Source organism: Gnatocerus cornutus, chromosome 2 (genome assembly GCF_029298725.1).
Source record: "Gnatocerus cornutus isolate USDA-ARS CGAHR chromosome 2, icGnaCorn1.1, whole genome shotgun sequence".
NCBI lineage: Eukaryota > Metazoa > Arthropoda > Insecta > Coleoptera > Tenebrionidae > Gnatocerus > Gnatocerus cornutus.
Window position 1 is genome coordinate 8,224,660 of NC_142234.1, and position 22,057 is coordinate 8,246,716.

General features: G+C 37.0%; 3 protein-coding genes across 4 annotated transcripts in view; 1 reads left to right on the plus strand and 2 right to left on the minus strand.

Annotated features, from left to right (window-relative positions):
- Nucleotides 1–6: 6 nt before the first annotated feature.
- Nucleotides 7–2,285, minus strand: LOC148178594 (uncharacterized). Its single transcript, XM_088050643.1, has 3 exons — nt 2,190–2,285; nt 185–2,131; nt 7–138 (listed from the first exon to the last, which is right to left on the minus strand). The coding sequence occupies exons 1-3, from the start codon at nt 2,248–2,250 to the stop codon at nt 98–100; spliced, it is 2,049 nt and encodes a 682-aa protein (XP_087906769.1). The 5' UTR covers nt 2,251–2,285; the 3' UTR covers nt 7–97.
- Nucleotides 2,286–4,553: 2,268 nt separating this feature from the next.
- On the minus strand, nt 4,554–6,135 carry Papst2 (adenosine 3'-phospho 5'-phosphosulfate transporter 2). Its single transcript, XM_088029412.1, has 5 exons — nt 5,738–6,135; nt 5,466–5,692; nt 5,164–5,390; nt 4,936–5,117; nt 4,554–4,888 (listed from the first exon to the last, which is right to left on the minus strand). Exons 1-5 carry the CDS (start codon nt 6,016–6,018, stop codon nt 4,714–4,716), a joined length of 1,092 nt encoding a protein of 363 aa, XP_087885538.1. The 5' UTR covers nt 6,019–6,135; the 3' UTR covers nt 4,554–4,713.
- Nucleotides 6,136–6,293: 158 nt separating this feature from the next.
- Eip63E (cyclin dependent kinase Eip63E) overlaps nt 6,294–22,057 on the plus strand; it is a 53,231-nt gene continuing 37,467 nt past the window's right edge. Inside the window, exon 1 of one of the 2 annotated variants that reach the window (XM_088050766.1) lies at nt 6,294–6,527. In XM_088050766.1, the coding sequence (XP_087906892.1) occupies nt 6,458–6,527 (70 nt within the window). In that variant the 5' untranslated portion in view covers nt 6,294–6,457. Of the gene's footprint in view, nt 6,528–18,217; nt 18,415–22,057 lie in introns of those variants that run through there. The other variant, XM_088050767.1, reaches the window with a different exon arrangement.

Consider the following 22,057-nt stretch of genomic DNA (forward strand, 5'->3'; position numbering starts at 1 on the left):
TGCACGTTCATGCTAATACTTATATTTTTGTGGAATATTTTATATTACATTTTTTTTAGTATTTTTCCCGGTTTCCGTTACAACAGCCTTTGCGGTTTTAGTGTTGATGATGATGTCTTGCATGTTTTGCGTGCTTTCCTGTAAGAGTCTCATTAAATTAAAAAACGTAAAGCCTAAATCGTACCTTTATGACGATCATCCTCGTCGCTTTGATTTTCGATTTCTACTTGAGCGTCACCACCATCTCCCCCAGAGCCTCCAGCACCACCTGCTTGACCGACATTGCCTCCAGAGTTGCCTTGGACCGCCACAGTGTTTGATCCACCTTCTCCTCCGCTCACGTTACCGCTGTTTCCGGCACTTCCGGCGTTTCCTGATGAGTTTCCGCCTGCTCCTCCAGAACCTCCAGCACCACCAACGATGGCATAGTTTCCACTGGAGTTGCCTTTTGTAGTTGCGGATGAATCAGATTCTTCACTTCCGCTGCTGGAGGTGGAATTTTCAGTTACAACCTTAGCAGGGAGAACTTGGGTGTGGGGAAGAATTTGTTGGACACCACCGGAGATATGGAAAGAACCTCTGACGACTCCCACAATAATTCGTTGAATTCGAATAACGATTTGGTAAGATGCTGCGTAACGGAAAGAGCCCTCGACAGTTTGCGAGGCCCCTGCAACTTTGAATGAAGCATTGATGCGGATAAAGAGATCACCAATAATAGTAAGACGGCTTAAGAATCCGAAGAAGCCACGGAAACCTACAGCAATTACATCTCTGATTGATATACTCCTCAAAATTCGAACGAGCACGTTTGCACCAGCAGCTAAATATTCGGCACCGACCTGAATTCCAGTTATCAAAACAATAATCTGAACACCTCCTTGAACCGCAAGAAGTTCGATGAATTGTAGGGTCAATGTTGCGATGGCTACCTCAACTGCGATTCTAGCTCTAAGAAGAACAAGAACAGCAGCAATAGCATTCAGACGGTCATTGTCTTTAAAAGTCACCAAAGTCGTGATGATGACGGAAATGTTAATGTTTTCTTCAACCCATTTGCCTTCTTGGATTCTAACTAAAAGTTCCACCACAGATTTCAGTTTTTCTTGCAATTGGAGCTTGACGATCAATTGATAGAAACCTTTGATTGCTACTTCCCATTCTGCTTTAACAGAATAATCGTTGCTGCTAAAGTATTCAATCAAAACTGCAACGACTCTATCGACGGAGCCCTGGTGATGGACAATTGCAAGAATTTCGACAAGAACTGTAACAAGACCGTTAACACCTTGTGTGGAATTGCCGCCCAAATTTGCTATAATTTTGATGACATTGGTGGAGTTACTCAAATCACCGAAGACATCTATAAGACCAGCACCGGATAATTGTTGCAAGACGTGACCTACAATTTCGAACGAAGACGTAGCGGTAACTATAAAGTTCAAGCTAAAAGATATTTGTTGTTTAACGAGGACTTCAACGCCTCCTTGGATATGACTGATGAAAGTAGACAATCCACCAACAACTTCCACGAGTTTCTTCAAAGTGAATTTAGCACTGAATTCGCTGCTTTTTACAACAACCAAAACGTAGTTAAAAGACACAACCAAAGATTTGGATACCGAGATGAGAACGCCTACAGATTCTTGTGCGGAAACTTGATATTCTCCAGAGCTCACAACCACTAAAGCAAATTGTACTAAGACTGCGATTTTGGTAACGCTGACTTGTGCTCCTTTAGCAACAAGGACTTGAAGACCACCTGAGCTAACAACAGCTAAAGCTGCAGACCAAGTTGCGTTAGCTTCCCATAATCCGGTAACTTCAACAGCAGATTGTGTTTGTAGGTTGATGATGACTCCACCAGTTGTTGTTAAATTAAAGATACCGACAAAGTTAGCCTTCAAGTCAAAGACTAGTGCTATTTGAGCCGAGGCATTGTACACAGCGACCAAAGAAGCACTTGCGTTGACAGAAATAGTCAAATTTCCGCTATCGGTTGGTGGATCACATACTAAATGACAGTTTTTTTGGTCGGATTTCTGGGCTCTCGACAAGAGGTGGTGATATTTTGCCCGTTCATGATGCGACAGTTTTTCTGAATGGGCGACCTGGTGACGCTGTAAAAGGTCTAAAAAAAGATTCAATAACAATAAACTCAAGGTTCAACATTTAAAAAAAATTCTTACCATGTCCAAAGGTGGTCAGCAAGAGCGCACACAGGACTATCCCAACAGACTGTTGCTTCATTTTGAATGGATATGGGACGGTTTTGTTCCCATTTTATACTTTACAAAATAGGTCGTCACAAATAATTCTTCTAAGAGATATTTGAAAAATGTGTACAAGCATTTGGCTTGCATAAAACAATGTAATTTCAGTCGTTTTACATAAAGTATGATGTTTTTGGATGTTTTATCACACTTCTGTCTTATCGGGGCTTGCAAAAAATGCATAATGTGAAAAATCGAAATTCTTTGGTACCTTTTAGGCAAGATACGACAAACAATTGCATAAAGTGTAAAAAATTCCGAATGCGTTCTTGGCGCATAATTATTAAATTAGTCTTTAATGAGGAGAATTTATATTGACAAAAAAAAATAACTATAATAATATTTAAATGTTAACTAATAAATCAATTACAATTTCCCTCATTAAAAAAAATCAAAAAAATCTTTTGAAAATTTTTTGTTGCGACTAGGTGGAAAAGCTAAAAGACACAAATTGTTGGTATCTGAAAGAGAATCCAACACAAATCAAATCGAAAAATTAGAAGACTATTTTGTTTTGATTTTGTAAAACGTCACTTTCTTAGCAAACTTATTGTCGCTTCGTAAAAATGGTGGATGCGCCAGGCCAATTTTTTATTTTTGCTACTATCAAAAATCGTCATGTTAAACAATTTTTAATTGCGTCTAATTTAAAACCAAAATGGCAGAATAATTCTGTGTTTTGCAGTATATAATTTAACAGAGTAACAATAATTAAGTCATTTCGCAAAATTATTTATTGTGTTTTTTTTTAATTCCTATGCTGTCGTCACGAAAATACTTCAGAATACACAACTGTGATAAAAATTATCTAAAAAACGCAAAAAATCCTTTTATACGTTCATTTACTTTACAAAAGTACTTATTTAGCTTGAATTTTCTAGGTGTATCGGACGAACTTCAAATATTTAGAATTCTTCAAAACGTACACTTCAGATATAACAAAAAGAAGAATGTGGGTACCGTCAAAAATCTTTTTTTATAGTTATTAGATCATAAAGAAACAGAATGTCAAAAAAAGTGTAAGTAAAAACGGTAAAAAAATCACGAAAAAATTTTGGAATAAGTGGGACAAGACACGGAATGTACAACAAGAAAAACGCTTGTTAGAAAACTAACGAAAAACTGTATAGATAAAATAATGGAGATGGACAGGGGCAAAAGCAAAAAACAGTTCAAAATCAAAACAAAAATAAAACTATAATAAGTAGTCATTAGTAAATTAATAAAAGTCCATAAATACGAAACAATATTACTTAATGAAAAACTTTGGAGAAAATACACATAAATAAATACACGGCTTAGAATGTTATCCCTAATTATACCGACCGAATAAAAAATCGCAGTAGTTTAATATTACCGTGTAGAACCTTCACAAAGAGGACTTAAACATTACAGTACGACCTCGATTATCCGAGCAGGCCGGAACCAAGCATTGGTTTCGAAATTCACAGTTATTTGAAACTATATATTTTATCAAAAATTGCACTTGTAAACTTTGATTAAACATGTTTTTCAAACAACTCTCACCTTGCTTTGTTGTTGTTTACTAAATAATCTCATTTTTATACAGTGAAGTACTTATTATATCGATTTTCAAAATATTCTATTAAAATATTACACGCTCAAGTGCTTGTCAATGTGATATTTTCAAGTAAGAATTTGACAATTTCATAAATTCAGAATTCAAAAAGTTCATTAGGATAAAAAACATTTCAAATTGGCCAACTTGATCTTGTCTTGATTTACACACCACTTAAGTTAGCATGAATTAAAAAGAACTGTTTGCGCAATGAGATAATATTTGACTGCGTGTCAAGTATGCCAACTAAAGATGATAGTAACTTTTCTTAAACATTTTCTGCTCTATACGGATAATCGAAGTTCTTCTCTGGCACGAATAATCCAGGTCCTACTGCATATTCGTTTTCGCCAGAGTAAGACGAACGGTAGAATGAGAAGGGTTATCTTTACTTCTTGGAATTTAGAAGCAAAGCCAACAATCCGGGTAGTCTATATCGCGAGTCACCACAGTACGGTAAAATATTACTGCAGCTTGTGCTCCTTTCGTATCAAATGATATCATCATAATAATATCACCCGACAATTAATAATTGCAGTTGTAAATTATGTTTTCATTTTTTTATATCATGTTGTATTATTTATTACTATAACTCAATGAAATAGGTGTATAAAAAAAAAACGAGTTTTCTTTCTGTTCATACTTTTTGCTTGTACAACTTCTAATTTTAATTTCAACATTATTAAAACAAAATCCAAAAGTAAATTAAAAGTATTTTATTTGTAAAAGTGAACACATTTCCTATTTTCTAGCTTCCAAAGAAATCATACTCTTCGCGGTAATGTCGACAATTCCAATCGTTTAGAATTTAATAAATAAAAAGTTCAAAATGGACTCACTATTAAAATTAAGCTAAAATACTTAAACATTCGATGTATAATGGCGAGAGCTATAACGACGATGGTAAAGCTTCATTTTGATAGCTCTGATGAATTTTTCCATAATAATTTCAACATCAGAGACGGACATAGGATGTCTCTTGCTGTATAAATTTAAATAAATACCTAAAACAACCAACAAACCAGACCACAAATACCTGAAAGTAGACCATAAAAAAATTGTATGAGACAAGAAAATACTCACTGAAAGGTGAATGGTTTGCTGAAAAATAAAAAGGAGACCATTATTGTAACGGCTTTTCTGCAAGTAGTGACAGTCACTGCAGCAAAAGCCCCACACGTCCTGACTAGAGTAAGTACAATTTGTATTCCTAGATATCCAGTTAAGGAGAAAATTAAGGCATAACCATACATTTTTTTAGGATTCTGTAAACACAAGTTAATTATTTCACATATTCAAAGGTATTATTACCGTTGCAAAAAACTGCAACCCTTCAGTAAAATCCCCAGTCACCCCCATCACAATTAAAAGGTAAAAGAAACCAATAGAATAGGAGAATAAAACAACTTCCGCATTTTGAGCACCATAAGTTTTCATGGACTTTTCTTGTACATTTCCAATGATAGCATCACACAGGAGCGCCATGGAAATCATGGTAATTCCTTTTGTGTTGAAATTAGGCTGCAGCTGTGAATCAGCTGAAAGTAAATCCTGATTAGTAAACTAATTTAAAATGAGAACAAAAAAGTTAATGTGAACTAAACCATACACACCCAGAGTGAATAATGTTAGTCCTACACACATTAAAACAGCAGCACTAAAATCCAAAGGCCCATACCGTTTGCCTTGAATAAGAATGCTTCCTGCCATCACAGGAATGAGTTTACAGCACTTGAAAATCACTTGAGTTGGATAATTCAAGTACCCCAATGAGGCGTTGGAAAACCCCATCGTGCCTAAAGTTAAAAGAGCCAGCAAGAAGTACGTCTGTATTGGAATTCTGTAAAAACATGTCAGAGGAAGTTTGAAAGGAAATGTCACTTACGCTCGAGAGGTTATGTTTCGAATTCTGGTCTCCACCAGTCCAAAAATGGTGTAATATCCAAACTGAATAAGAGTGAGATACCAGCCAAAGGGTTGGAACCCGTCGATTGTAAAAATAAGTTCTTGCATGTACCCATAGAGAATAAAAAACACAAAAACTGCAGCAGTACATACGACGAACTGCACTGTTTGTGATTGGTTAGTAATATCAAAACACACAATCGTCACTTTGGGTTTTTCTGGTTCGGGGTTGAGCCCCAAACGCAGGTTACTGCGTGACATTTTTAAATTAGACTAAATTTGCTAATTTTGCATGTTTTTCGACACGTTCACACATTTTTGAATCAAGTGTCAGCTGTCACCTGTCATCGCGCCAACCTACAGACACTAAAAACCCCTAGCAAATTTTTAAATAATTGATAAACAAAATTATCGGACTGATAACAAATCCTTTTTCCTGATAATCTTGAAAAATTCTCTGTGTTTAGATAAGTGCGACCATCAGAAATATTTGTAAGTTTGTGGACTTAATCAAGGTCAGCTTCTTGTGCGCCATCTGGAGACTGCTGCAGCAATAAGAAATTAGTAATGGCCGTTGGGTTTTGGTAGTGTTCTTCGTGTGATAACTAACTTCGCGTAAAACTAATATTATTAAACAAATAATTATGATAATTTTAGTTCGGTGAGAGTGACTTGTGTTGTAGTGTTAAAGTGTGTTATTATGTATTGTACGGTTGACAAAAGCCATAGTAGCGGAGCCTCAGCCACGCAATCTAGGAGCATGAAGGATGGTGAGCCCCCTTGATTTTTACCGTTGTTTACATCATAACAAAGTTGGATTTTCGGGGGTTTGAGCTTTAACATCTTCGTAGTTTCAGGCGGTTTTGACCGGAGCATGTATGAAAAATTACAAGAGAAATTTTACCGGGTGCTTTTACCTGCTTGGCTTGGCACAGTGCCCTTGCAATACAAAAGCCAAATAAATGTAAAAGTATTTTCATTATGTTTCTTTTTTTAGAGAAACAGTTCGATGCGGGGGATTGTTCATATAGGTTTTAATTGGGGTTTTTGTGACTTTTCATGTGATGGGAGAGGTAAATAGAAGAGTTTCTAATAAGTTGACAAATAATAAATGGGGACTTTTGCGTAGTTTTGAGAAAAAAATGTTTCAGAGGGTGCCAAATTTTAAAATTACAAATGGCAACTTGATTGTGATCGTGCTTATCTTTAATTTAGTGTGTTTAGATGTTCAGTAGATATTGAGTATTTGAGTGAAATATAAAAAGGAAACAAACTTTTCATGCTTTGTTTTTAACAAATTTTGTACATACATACATTTTCAATATTTTTTACACTTCGAGATTTAACCATCCCACCTGCTATTGATGTTTTTTTTTTAATTTGCTTATTTCTACGACATGCTTTGTCTAGATATTAATATTTTTTGCATTGAATGAAATGAATAGGAATTCCACAGTTTTAATGTTGTTTTGTTATCAGATATAAATAATATCTTATTTAAAACATCAGATAGCCTTCAAAAGGCAGCTTCACAGAATGAATAAAAAATATAAACCAAGGGAAATGAACTCACATTTTAATAATAAATTAAAAAAAACTGCTGTCACAAAATGAATACGAATCTTTTCACTAAAAACTTCAAAAGCTGTGAATCAAATGGAGTAAAGCGCATATGAATGTAACACAATATTGATTAACTTTGAAAATTTTAATTTGCTAGCTGCATTCGGGGAAGCAAATTTTTTTTTATTGTTTTTTCAGTGGCTTCGAAGAGTAGAGACCATCGAAAAAAAAAGTCGAATTTGACATGTGAAGAATTCAATTAGGATCGTAGGTGGATTTTGATTCGCCTTTGATTTTTTCTTTGGCGAAGATGAGGCTGTATTTATTGCGGTTGATCTAAAATTAATTGATTTATCCCAATCTTCGGCGATGAAAACAGCCAAATCTGATTTTGTTTTTTCAAATAAATATTATATCGCGGTATTCTAATTTATTCAAACATAAAAAAGAAATATTTTGAAAATTGTGCGTCCCATTTCTTTTTGGGTTTTGTAAATTTTTGGATTGGAGTGGTAGCCACAACGCTGATTTGTCTTAATTGGCAACTCACATTTTGACTAAATTAATGTTTTTATTTGTCATAGTTTTTATTACCTTCCCACGATAAGAAAGACTCGTGTACTCGTGAGTCTTTTTAGACGGCTGCTTTTTACTCATGGCAGTGCTATTTACCATGTGTGGTCTTAAACGATAAACCTAAAGAATTATTCTCTTAAAGACTTAACCCGTCGTTTTACTAATTTAAAAACCATAGTAAACAACCATTTAGACAGCTTTTCTAAAGTACTACTCCGCGTTACTACTGTTCTCACTACTCCTCTTTCCCCTGCCGCAGTAAATTGACGCTAATGGAAGACGACATAAATCGCTTCTTGCTAAGTCATTATAAACCGACAGTACCATCACATCATTCATTCAAACAGCGATTACTGAATTTAGCTTGTCTGGTACGTGAATCGTACCTTCGAAACTATGATTAATGTACTGTGCTCAGAATGCAATTTTTTTAAGTCACGAAGAAAAATCGCTAATGTTCCGTTGCAAATGATGTTAGAATTACACGTTGAGGCTGCAATTTGTTCGTGATGGAGGGGCTTAGTGTTTGCTTGTCTCGTTCTTGCAAATTGTACCTTACGCATTTTATTAAAAGGTTGAGGAATTCGTCAAAGTTTGACATGGAGATCCACTTACCAAGTTCATAATGGAATAAGCATGTGTAGTGAAGTTTCACGATGAAATTTATTGATGAAAATGAAATTAGCTGGGTTGCTTTGATAAGGTGGTTGGAAAGTGCGCCGGTTGTGTTGGATTTCTTCCACTTGGCAGTTATTAGGGAATTTATTGGGTGTGTTGCCAGCGTTGTCTTGATTGAATTTATGGCTTCCAAAATTTGATAGTGGTTGCGAATTAACAAACTCTGATGTGACTTGGGTCTAGATTGCATGAAAATTTAATATTTCTCGGACGAAAACGAAGGAATCTTTATACCTAACATTGGGAAATAATACATATAAAAGAAATGCAATTGACGTAACATAAATAAACGCGTTGAATAAGGATATTGAATTTCGTTCTCGTATTTCTCTTATTGTATAAATTAAAGTATGGATTTTAAAATATCACGAATTTTCTCGGAAATCAAAGTTCCGCTTCTTTATTGATTTATAGCGGAATTGATAGCCAATATTCCTAAACTACAAATTGGTACTCGTTGCTACCCTAGATTAGAATGATACAGTAAATTGTAAAATAGAGAGTATTTTTTAATTTTAAACCACTTTGGTGGTCTCCTGTTGTAATGACAGTTAAACAAAATAAAAACAACAGTTTTAATTGTCGTTCTAACGATGACAGCTTCACGTACGTGACCGTAATTAAAAATAGTGGTAAAAATAGTTGTGAGTGTGAATTGAACATTATGGGATTCACCCGTTTATTTTTTTAATCTGCATAGTTTGTGTTTTGAAACGGAAAAGATTTTAGTGGAAATGACAGCGATTCATTTGTGAGGGATTATTTTTTTAATGATGTCAATTAGAAAGATTTATTGGGTTAAATTTAAACTGCAGCATTTTGGGAACACATGGATAGCAGAAGTTTAATTTTTTCTTTCGTGTTTAGTTTTTGCATCAACGTAAAGGTAGGTTTTTCATACCTACATCTCAACGATAAGGGGTTGGTTCCCACGCTTTCTAAACAACCGGATATTGAATAGATTCTCACATCTGGTCACCAGACATCTCAAATTAATTTCGATTTTGCCTTTTGTATGTGAACCAAACGAAAATATTGAGAAAATAAATTATCTTGGCTTTTTTGTTGGCTTTCTCCAGATTCATTGATTTTTAATTGTAAAGGAAGACAGTTTTATTGGACAGCTCTTGGCCGTTTCTACGAGTATAATGCATAATTCAGAATCCTTGCCTAAGAAAGGAACCAAAATTAAGCTCATTACTCATGTCAGTGTGTCGCTTTTATATCTTTTTTTATTACATAATATTTATTACAAAGACAAAAACACCCAGACCTTAAAAAAGGTTATTTGCTCAAACACTAACAATTTTTACTTCATTTCTAGATAAATTTCCAAATAAACTTCGCTTTACGTTATGCATTATTATCAGACTCGACTGGCGCCTCGTTTGTCAATTTTTCCATCTCATATCTTATACCAAACATTACGAAATATATTTTGTAAATAGTCACTGAAATGATACTGCAATGAAATAAAATATTTTGTCTTAGGACGTGTTGGAGCATTTTCAAATTTCATTTTAGAGGCCGTAACACTGGGAACGATGCCCAAGTTTATCGATTTATGAAAGTATAATAAATTTATCGGAAATGTGTTTATTGTAACAGTGCATTCCGAACCCACAGAAATAGAACATTTACGCGACACTTAAAAGCACTTCAGAAATTACATTATGTTGGCGATGTTATTGTTTACCACATATTAGTCAATTATCTAACTTAATTGAATAAATACAAATTACGGTTGTTAGCATTATCAGATACATACAACATTGCTATTGAAGTGTTAATTAATATAAAAAATCCAAGCACCTGGTCAAGATTAAATAATATCAAAAAAACTACGTGTTGGTATACACAACAACGGCACTGTTTCGTGGAAGATGAAGATCCATTGTGAAGGTGCTACCTGGGCGCCGTAAAAACTGGAACTTTTGAGGACGCAGTCGCGGTGACAAACCTCTAATGGTGTGGAACTGCAGGTATTGAAAAAACTGGGTGTTCCGACCGATTCGCCGGGCGATATCATTATTTAAGAGAATGCAGAACACGCAGGAAGAGTGTGGGTATGGTGGCGAGGGCCGTGCGAAGGCCGCTGCTTCGCCCACTGACCATAAACAGCACCAAGTGAGAGAGAACGGGTTGTTGACCGTCTATGTACGTAACGTGCTGCTGCTGTTAACCGCAACCAGCTGCACTGACGACGACGGAATGTTCCCTCTCTGGAACCGTTTTTCCCCGCTATCGCTTGACCTAAGCCAACGCAAAAGAATTCTGGGACATTTTCCAACTTGCCGGCGCCAAACGCCCCCGTCTCATTGGCGTTACATAACAAAAAAGTAGAGAAAGTGGATACAAGGCGTAATTCCAGATATCTTTGGATGTTCTTGATCTGATGCATTATTGATTTCGTTCAAAATAAGATACGTTTCAAAGGGACCGAGTCCCAAGGGACAATGTGATCCATTTTAAAAAAAGGACGTCGAATTCGAGATAATATGGTTATTTGTGACGGAAGTATGAATGTAGTGCATAAATTTTGTTTAACACTAATTCCAGTGGGTTCCGTTGCAATGTAAAAGTTTTATTAGATTGGATCCAAAAATAACATCGAAACAAATATTTTAGATAAGTTTCGTTTGTTTTATGGGGTTAGGAGGAACAGTTTTATTCACATAACAATAACTGTTTGCTTCCGAAAGTTTTATGGGCCAACGATTCCCATTTATTAGTGAAAACAAGTGATTCACCACATTCTTTTCAAGGACGATTAAGTTGTGAAAGGGGAACATTCATTTAGTGACCGTAATGACACATTATGGGGAAGGTCATTCTATATGATTGGATCAATAAGAAGCAACTCTAAATTGAAGAAGATACGAACGTTTTGTCCCTGACTCAGTTTTCTGAAATTTGTTTTGTTTTATTGTTTACATAACATGATTCAGGAAGTTATGTTATGACCATGTCTGAAATTGAGTTTTTTTGCAAGTAAATTAAACTTTCTAGTTGTGTGACAGATATTCTCAAAAATGCAACATCTGAAACAGAAGAGATCTTGTGAAAAGTCTAGAGTCTATGTAATTTGAAATTTGTGAAAAATATTTTTTATTTCATGTACCTAGGCAAATATAAAACCAGCATTCCTAACAGAAAATAAAATAAGCTGATCAAAGAACTTTTCGTGGTTTTCATTACTTTAACACGATCCTGTTATCTTCCTACAACATCGAGCAACATATTCTCTTCCAGCTTGTAAATTCCTCCTGTTATTTATATCAACTTGAAAATAGAATCTACAAACCTATAAATTTATCCATAACATCACCATCTACTTAGTACTATCTATAATTGCTAAAGCGAATGATGTTAGGATTATGAACAAGTCAAACCATATGATAATGCACTCTCTACCACTGTGAAATTGGATAATTATGTACGGAATTACCGTTGTGATGAGCGGTGTAAAGTGTTAAAACTGCATATTGTACCGAACTCAGTAATTGTTGTTTTCCGTTGTTCGACATGAATGGGTTGCTATAATTAGACGTAGGTCTTGGAAATTGGAATGATTTTTTTATCAACTACACTGCAGACTGGTTAGAGGATATCAACAATAAGTGCGACTTTATCACAGGCGATAACTTATCCCAAGCTATTAGCATTAATTTAATCTTTACCTTGTTGTGTTCCCTTCTGATTATGCAAAGCAATTCCGTTGGGTGTTGCGGTGGACTTTGCCAGACTGGAAGCTTGATGAACGGGGGCTAATGGTGAATTGTAGACAATATTGGGTCGTTGGATGAAGTTTTAGATGGAGTTTTTGGAATTTTAAAAAGAGGGCATAGAACATTTTCTCGGGTTCCATAAAAAGTTCGTAATTGTAACAAGTATACAAACTCGGGGTAAAATTCTCGTGCAATACTTACATTCGAAGATCCAAGTAGTAAATTTTCGTCTACATTGTACTCCGTGCCTCCGCCCAGTCGATTGGCTATCATCGAATGAATTCTTTTCGTTTCTTCCTGCCAATATTCTTTCTTTCAAAGGCGGCGCTATTTGAAAGGAACGACCGGCGTCTTGTTTGTAAACTTTCCCGCATATTGCACCATTCCGCCGACGTATTATTATGACGTGCCCTGGCGCATTGTGTGGTGGCCATGCTAACGCACTCTGTCGCCTCCGGGACCTTTTATTAGTTTTCCCGTTTCGTAATTTCGATTCGTCCTTTCGATTGAAAAATACCCCGCGGATACGACTGCAAATGGTAGCCGGAACGCTCCGGGGGACGCAGACGGTCCCTTGTTAAGCGTTTCCCCCGTGTCGCATGCGAGGGAGATTACGATGCTAAATGGATTTGTATAGTCCGAGAGCCTAGGGGTGGACATAGTGACGAGCGTTTTTCGTCGATTCTGTCAGAAGTTGCCGAGATTTTCCGCCCGGAGGAATCTAATTAAGCAAGTTAAACAGTTGTGCGTTTCCAGTGGCAAAGATAAACAGCACCTTTCAGAAGGAAATGATTTAAGTTAGTCTTGTGGCCATATAGGCGGCAGTTATTGGTGTTGCGCACGCTAATGGGGCTTGTAAAATGTACTTTTTCTGATGAGTTATGAGGCCTACGGCTATCAATGGATGGTCAGTCAGGTACATGAACACGATTCGTTCCTACCTGGATACCCTCTTTTTCAATGTTAATATATTGGGTTTGGGATATAACTGCCTTATACTTCATTTTTAGAGGAATTCAGTTTTGCACAGGGACCAATAAAGCAGAGGTTCTATATACGGACTGACATGTGGTGCAGTAATGGTGCCAAAAGATTAAAGACAGCGACATTTGTTTTACAATTATCATTTGATGATGACAACTCCAAAAGTGGTTTAATGACCGATGTTATTCAAACATTTATCGATGCCAACAACCTTAAAACTTTTCAGGTGAACATTTGTGGAACTCCTGACTTAGAGCAATGAGACCAAGGACGCACCAGGATAATGACAGGGACCACGCAATGCGGTTCGGCTCTAATAAAAATTTCATCAAACAGGATAAATAAATAAACAAGGAATTATGGAAATCTTCCGAGAGAAATTTGCTAACAAACACTTAACATATGTTTTCCTTTCAAGAAAAAAAAACACTTACTGAATCCGTTACCGAAACCAACAAATTGTATAAAACGTCACGCACTTAAAAGAGAACACTTCAAACGCCTTAAAACAATAAAACGGAAGTTGCAGTCAATAACAGAAATGTGTAATGTGTCTTACTTGAGTGGATTTCGGCGGTTTCACCACGAGACAAATCTTGGAGACACCCTCTCCATATACGTGTCTTAGACAGGAGAACAAATGAGCAACTCTTGCAGTTTCGCTAGACGAGACTAATTGCAAATGCGAGACTGGTTTGCGTGATTCGCTTCCTTCGCCCTCAACGTTAGAAATATTAGCCGTATTACCATCACTAAATTAACTGCCGACGCCTTAATCAATCTGCTTTAGTTGTTTCGACGTATAATAATGTCGACATACATCTTTCATGAGTAATTACGTCAGCTTTGCTCTTGGGCAGAAAATCTTGAGTAAATTTTGGCAGGAGTTCCACCTTAACGGTGAAACGCAAATTAGAATTTGAAGTTAGAAGCTAAAGACAGGTTTGTTCACTAACTGGAAGACTGTTCACAGTATTCTTCATGAATTTGAATAAACTTTGCAAATCTAATGGGGTTCAGATAGTGTTGCAGACTTAAGATTACATAAGAGATTTTTGAGCTTCGCGTTTAAAATCGGTCTATTTTACTAGAGTATCAGTATATTTATTCCAAGTACATATACGTATTTAATCTTTCCTTGGAAATCGGTGTTAATCAAATCTGTTTCAAGCATATTTGCAGTTTAATAAAATGGTACACGTTGTAAATACATACATAGAAATGTTGAATGTTTCAATCTAATTTTTGCTGCATCGTGAGGTCACAACCTTGGACTACTGCAAATGTTTTGTTCAACATTTGGATGAATCGTTTTCTTGCAATATGTCATTGTGGTAATTATGCAAATTTTTCAGCTACCTCTTTCCATAGCGTAATTTTTCTTTCCCATAATCTCGATAAAACGTTTGGCTTGGATTGATTATGTTTCCCAAGTGTCATCTATTCTGCATGGCCTTTCAGCTCGTGGTGTCTGAGAAATGTTAAAAGTGATGATGTTTGTGTGCTCTAGAAGAAAATACAGTGGCGATAAGCCATGCGTCACATCCGTTCGCCATACTGGAGACTGACATGTGTAAAACACTTCGAAGTTCTCCCCCAAAATGTGGGACTCTGTCTTTATATTAAACACAATGGCTGAGATGGCATACATCAACCTCTCTAGATACTTGATCTTGAGTTAGAACCCGTAAATCTTCACGGACCATTACGGCTGTTGCCACATTTCATCCGTCTGTTCCTTTACCTGAGGGGATATCCCATTTCGCATAGTCACCCTCCAAGTGCAGATCATAATCGTCAAGACTTTTCCGTTATCACAACAGCTTAATATGGGGGAAGATATGTTGGAAAAGTTCAAAGTTTTAAGCCCGAAAGTTTCAGAGTAAATTTACTTGATTCTAATCTCGTGATTAACAATTAAAGCGCAACGGTGGATGATCGGGGTGGGTCAAAACCGGAAGTCAGTGGTGGTCCTCTGCTAAAATCTCACTTACAGACTTCCATTATGCAAATTACACATCACAACAGTGAGACCAAAGCGGAGCTAATGTAACAGACGGGACACAAATTGGTTTTATCAAGCGGCATCGCCGGCAATTCGCAAATTACCCTCAATAAAAATTTTGCTTTGATGTCTCATGGAATAAGAGAAAAATTCAACCAAACGTAATGAAGCGGTATCAAAAATTGAGAGCGTCGAAAGAAATTGATTTTTAAGGCCACAACTGATTATAATCATATTCAGTGAGTAACTAAGGTGCTTCTGAAATAGTAGACCCCAATTAACCAAACATCTCGAATAGACCCTAATAAAAACAAACAGAACCACCCTTTAATTATAGAGCAAACAGTGGTAATTCTCTTCCCACAAAACCCTGCTTTAATTACATAAAGGTCATCGATATAAGATTACCTCTTAATCCGCTTCAATAAAGCGGAACCCTTACCTGTGGTGCGCTACAATCTTTCGTCTTTTTATCGTTGCTTCAAGATGGGAATCCAATTTTACGGTGGCATTATTTAAATTTTCTCGGGATTTCTGAAGCCGATTGTTGATGGGATCGCACTTCCCCTCAAGTAATACGATATAGTTTGGTTTCTTTCTGGGCACGCTTTGACTGACCGCTTTCTTGACGCTCCATTACCCATCCATTGTACATCATGGTCTGCAGATTTAACTGGATTGTTGCTGGGATCCCGGACTCATTGTTTTGATGGAAAGTCGAGATGTTAACACTGAGAATGGAGGATTCTCCATTCGCTGCATATTTCTCTTGAAAAAGTGGGAAAGAGACAAGCTTTCAAACCGTAAACATTTTCTATGGTCGAATTAATTTGCTTATCTTAATTGCGATCGGAGCGAGGTGGAATGGGTCATGTTTATTCTGTGTAATGCAGCGCAGAGATATTTTCAGGCTGGAGGTAAATAATTGTGGAATTTATAAGTGGTTGATATCTTCTATTTGTTCTACATTTTTTTTTTAATTAAACTTAAATTGCTTCGTAGCTTGTATAACAAGTGGACCTTGACTGTAAAGCATATCCAAAATTATATGTTTCTCTATACAAATAGATGTAACTATACTCATTGCTATTGTTATTGTAATTTTAGAAGAGGAAACAAAAAAGTAATTATTATTTTTATGCTTTTTTTGTAAATTTTTCTGAAGCATATGTATGTACTGATAAGTTGGCATATTTATTTACTTACTTTTCTCTAAAATTGATGGCTGTAGTGCTTAATTTTTCGGAAGAATGAACTTCTGATTAATATGTTTTTCTGCGAATTAAAGGACTGTCGATTTATTTTGTGAGCCAAATTACCAAAGGTTCGCTTCACCGCATAGATCAACAAAGTTGAGGACCAACTTAATCAAAAAAGTTAAATCAGAGAGCTACAGGTTTACCTTGAAGCTCAATCGATTTGGAACTTGGTCACGGGGTGGTTACTCCCTTACATTGAAACTAAAGAGAGTGAGATGTTTCCAGGATTGAGAATTTCGATATCTCCTGATACCAACGTAAATCAATGATAATAAAATATGGTATCTTTATAGTTCTTGATCAGAAATTTTTTCTTCATGACACATTTCCTATGACTACAGCTATTTGAAACACAGTTTCATGTCGTTTTTCGTGGAATAATGATAGACACCTCGAGGCGTTAGTAACACCACATCAAGTGAAAACCAGCTCGAAGCAGACGTCCTAGGCTAAAAACCTCAATCCGATCGAAAATGCATGGAATTTATCACGTCGTTATTGATACCCCTCGAGGTTGCGCGTTATTAGAAAGTCAAGCTTATGTTTGCTTATTTTTCTCGAAAAAATCGCACAATGTAAACCGTTTCAACTTCCGCGGAGATCGTCTTCGGTCCCTTGGGCACAGTTGTTAGTTTTTTTAATTAGCGGGAGATTTAAACATGTCATAAACTCCATGCGGTCTCTGGCCAAGTTCTGGTTATAAATAACAGAGAATCCCTCTGTAAACACGGTAGTCGCTGTATTATACACGTCGGATTGTTTGTATTCGAAAATCGCGGGTTGGACCCACGCGATCCATCTTGTTCCAACTGTGTAAACAGCGTTGAATATGAGATATAGGATAGTAATTGCGTGGAATGTAAAATGGAATGCGTCGGCGGAAGCGTTACGCCATTGATGACTTTGATGGCCTCGAGTTGAAAAAGAGCGAAAGGGGATGAAAGTAGAAGGCACCTGGGTCGAGTTTGGGCTCTTGGGAATTGTTCAAATTAAGCCTAAAATTAGAAGCACGCTTGATTAGAGTGAATATAACAACTGTTGAACTGTTGATTTTTTTATTTGGATTTTAAATTTTTGTTTCCCTCAATTTCAACCTCCTTTTTCTCTCTCTAGATAGAATTTTTTGTCTTTCTGCTCTCACAAATTCGAATGCCACCGAATATGTTGTTTCGGTATTAATTTCACAATCTACGATTGTCTAGTATTATTGTCCATTATCTCCTATTCCGAACAAGATTGTAAACATTGATAAATTTGGAATCGTTTTATAATTGTTTGTGCCGAACTGATCGATTGCTATTTTATTCCAACAAAGGTCGTTAATTAAAGGTTCAACAGTTCAATGATATTTGCCGGTGTTTGATTCAGTTAGGATTGTTTTAGATTTCTGAGGTGAATCCCAAAAATTGAAATTCAAAACCATCATCTCAAAATTGCTATAAACAGATCTTCTGCTGAAAAATGCATTCTTGGATTAGGTTGGCTTTGTTCCCTCCTCTGGTGATAAAGCTGCGTTGATGGCCTTTTGCGGCCGCACAGGTGTCGAGCGAGCGGTTTTTCAGTTAGTGAAATGCACGCTGCCAACCCCCATCCAACACGCACCCTCAATCAGAGCGTGCGCCCCGAGACCGGCGTCACAACATCGCTTGTTTACGGGGTCCCTTTGTGCGACTAGTGGCAGCGTCGTCGTGGGATCCACAACTGCACCGAGTTCCCCTTCAAACCGATAATCGCGTTCTAAAACCGGACAAACACACCGCGACTTCATGATTCATTCAGTCATGTCGTTCGTTCGGTTGTGAGAGGTTCGTTCGTTCGTCTTCTACTGTGTTGTATTAACGTTTTTGAATCAAGAAAGCACCTGGTGAGTGTAGTTGGTTTGTAATGTGAAGAAGATGTCCACGTGTAAATGTATCACTGAAATCTCTCCTTTTGGAGCGTTTTTCCCAAGCGGCAATTAACACGAATCGAGGCCGGTTGAGTCATCGCGATTTCCTTATTTATGTTTATTTTGTGTTTAAATAAATACTGTTGAACAAGACAGATTCCGCGTTTTGGTGTTTGGAGTTGTTATTTGCAATGGGAGTTTCCGTAATTGGAAGGTCGTTTCTTCGCGTGCTTCCATTGAAATCTCTTGATTAATGTCTGTTGAGACTGAATTAAAGACGCACTCTGTTCTAATTGAACTTGCTGGTTTGGAGGGAGCCTAATTATTTTTTATAGCTTCATCGGGTGTAGTGGTGCTAGAATTTGAAGGGACTCATTTTGTTAATGGATTTTAACAGAATAACGCGCGATTATTTCAATGCCGCCCCTTCAACTATGAGAGGAGTCGTTGGCTAGAATGACCTCCATAGGACGTCAGTTTTTCAAACCCGACGATTCTTCGTCTTCTACACCAAACTAGGGTAAAATTATGCTGTTCTTACTTTCGGTGGCCTAAAAATAAGTAGATCTCGATTTCCATCTACTTTTATGCAGTGACCGATTCAGCGACTTAAAACGCATTGTAATCATTTGAAGTAAATTAATGACCACTGGCTATGTCCGTCACAAACAGGTGGACTCGACCTCCACACATGTTCAAGAGTGTCGAGCGACGCCGACGTGCTGAAAGTTATCATTATCGACCATGAAATGGTAGACTGAGGGTTGAGGCTGATAATACATGGTGGTTCCTTGGCGAGGAATCTCGTCGTTCACAATGTGCTCGTTGCTATCTAGGTCAGATGTTATCGGCGCTTATCTCTCTCCACCAACTGTATATTCAACCTCTTATCGTGTAGATTTTATATCCTACTGTAAATCGGATTAAATTAATTCTATCCCAACCCTTTGCGACCAGATTTACACCGTAAGTTCTCTTGTCAAGTCCGCGAGACGTTACATTTTAAATAATTTCGCGTAATTAAATTGGCGTTTAAATTTGCATAAGTGAGATGAGAGGCCTTGCTATATGCTGATTTCAACCGTTTGTATCGCACTACATTTTATGGCTATTTGGATTAGAGGGAGATTAACGAGACCTAGGGTTTAGACGCGGCTATAAATTGGGGTGCAGAATGCGTTTCGCTACTATTTGTAAGGAGAATTGAAAAGAAGTCGAGTTAGGATTTTATACTTGAGTTTTATTGATGAAGAGCAACTTAGCAGGGGTGTATAATCGGTAGTTTGGACGAAACTTTATGTTTTGATCTAGGAAATGAACAAACTTTTGACATTATGAGCTATGTGGATGGGAAGAGATAATTTTTAGTCAGTAGCTTCATGAAGTGGAGATTTGTTAACTAGTTAGGACGGAAATAAATTAAAACAGAACAGTAACGAAACGAGTTAGTTCAATTTTAGCACAGTAACACGTAAAATGTTATAAATTTGAACTTTGGGTAGAAGCCTAGGAAGCAGATTTTATTAAAAATTCGACTTTTTGCAGCAATTACACATTTTTTCTGTTGAAGTTTTTTCAGTCATTTCGTAATATTTTCCTTCCTTTTGTTTATTAATATTTCCTTCTTAGGTCTAGGCCTACTCACAATTTTAACCTGGTTAACAATAACAACTTAATTTGGCAACTACATTAGTTAAGGTTTGAAAGGAGACTTTGTTTTGTGGGGTCATCAAAACCCCAAACAACAGCCATTTAGTCGTAGTATTGTTGTAAAAGTCACTTTCAAAAACCGCTTGTATAATTTTATTTATTCATATCGAACTAATTGATTAGTCAAACGCGTTCCAGATATTCAAGATGACTCCCTCGAGATTTCCTGCTTTCATGCAGAAAGAATGATAAGGTTCGGTTTTGCTTGTAGTAATTTAATGTTATGTTGAGAAACTGTAAGAATTAACAACAGGTGAATAATAAATAATAAAGTTAAAACACAATAGGCGTAACTTTCCATTTGAAGCGCATTCATCAAATTTTATAATCTTCTTTGCCTTCATAGAACGGTCTAATAAATTCACGTCACTTGTCATCCAACAAAAGCAACTTCTACATTATGTGACCAGACCAATTGCTCACGCTTCGCGATGTAAAAACATTTTTCCTGAAAACAAAAAATGACGAATGATGATTAATAACGTGGGAGGGGTTGGAAATATGACTGGCCTCGTTATGGATGGAATTGTATCGAGCAAGGTATAAAAATTGATGGCTATAAGAGGCGGTGCACGACATTTCCCTGAATCCGCCACCAGCTTGCGAAAACTTACATAACATGCGAGGAATAAATCACGATGCGGCCCACGTTGCACAGGTTTCACTTTCGGTCGCTAATTTATTCCAAAGAAATGAAAGAGATCTAGATCAGCTGTGGCAACTTAAACAGATTAATCCGGGATCACTTTCAGGGACTTTTGTCAGGTTTCACTATTAGTTCACATAACTCCGGACGTCCGAATTAATCCGGATAACTCTCGGAGTTTTGCTAAATTCGACGGGACACTTCCACCAGGTATTCCCAAAGCGGCAACTCAAGGGATCAGCTACTTGAGCCCGCATCTTCTTTGTTTCCGAACTGCACTCCCCCGAATTGTTTTAATTGACGCTCTGTGGGGCGTCTTCCCCCCCATTTGAGTGACGTGTGGGACAACGAGTCAACGTTGCGTGCTGTGTTTACCAAATGAATTCCGTTTGTGTCAACATCCGCCAGACGGGAACCAACCATCTCCCAACCCACGAAAAACGGACAATCACTGCCAATGATTAACGTAATTTGGAATATGTTCGGCGACTGTATTGAATTCGGGGTTGAAATTGCAAGGATCAAAATGATAATTTTATTGCGAGCTGAAATTAGAGAGAAGAGGGAGCGGCGAGGAAATTGCGTCCGGCGATGTTGAGTAATTTCAAATCGATAAAATTTTGATAATTTTGTGAGAAGTGGGACAGGTGTGGGATGTTGATGTATGAGGTGCGCTGCCCACTAAGAGTGAAGGGACCCACAGCCACCTGCTCTGCCCATATTTTACCATACTGGGGCAGATGCTTCAGAGGAGGTCACAAATAATGGGTTTGTAATTTTAGGTTTAGGCACGAAGCAAGAACTCACTGTCTGAGAGTGAGAAAGCAACACAAAATTTTTCATGAAAATTTAGTTTTTATTCATGGCTTTGGTTTTAATAAAATACGAATTTTCATTCTGGAACCCCGTTGTAAAATATGCTATGATCGTAGTCAAAATATTGTGGTTTTAACACAAACAAACTTCGCGAGACACGTATAATCCAACAACACGATATTTGTCGAGGCTCTAGTTATGGTAATTCCAAACAAATAACAACAAACTTCTCGCTTAATCGGCTTTGGTATTGTTGGGACCCAGTTCCTATTTCGTCGTATATTGGCAATGGGGTGACCAACCTGAATATAAAAGAAAACCTCATTTTTCCGTGTCCACTGGCAGAGCCTCTGCAATTTCGTTGAGAATAGGAGATTGAGTGCCATCCTCCTGGAACTAATCCCCATTTGCGAAACCTTTATTGGCTCCTTTCTAAACAACTTCGAT

Bases quoted from the DNA above. Each gene is read 5' to 3' on its own strand.
- LOC148178594 (XM_088050643.1), bottom strand. From the start codon at position 2,250: ATGAAGCAACAGTCTGTTGGGATAGTCCTGTGTGCGCTCTTGCTGACC. The intron at 2,132-2,189 runs GTAAGAATTTTT...ATCTTTTTTTAG, and splicing joins GCTGACCACCTTTGGACATG to ACCTTTTACAGCGTCACCAG. The intron at 139-184 runs GTACGATTTAGG...AGACTCTTACAG, and splicing joins CGAGGATGATCGTCATAAAG to GAAAGCACGCAAAACATGCA.
- Papst2 (XM_088029412.1), bottom strand. From the start codon at position 6,018: ATGTCACGCAGTAACCTGCGTTTGGGGCTCAACCCCGAACCAGAAAAA. The intron at 5,693-5,737 runs GTAAGTGACATT...ATGTTTTTACAG, and splicing joins CGAAACATAACCTCTCGAGC to AATTCCAATACAGACGTACT. The intron at 4,889-4,935 runs GTGAGTATTTTC...GTCTACTTTCAG, and splicing joins AGCAAACCATTCACCTTTCA to GTATTTGTGGTCTGGTTTGT.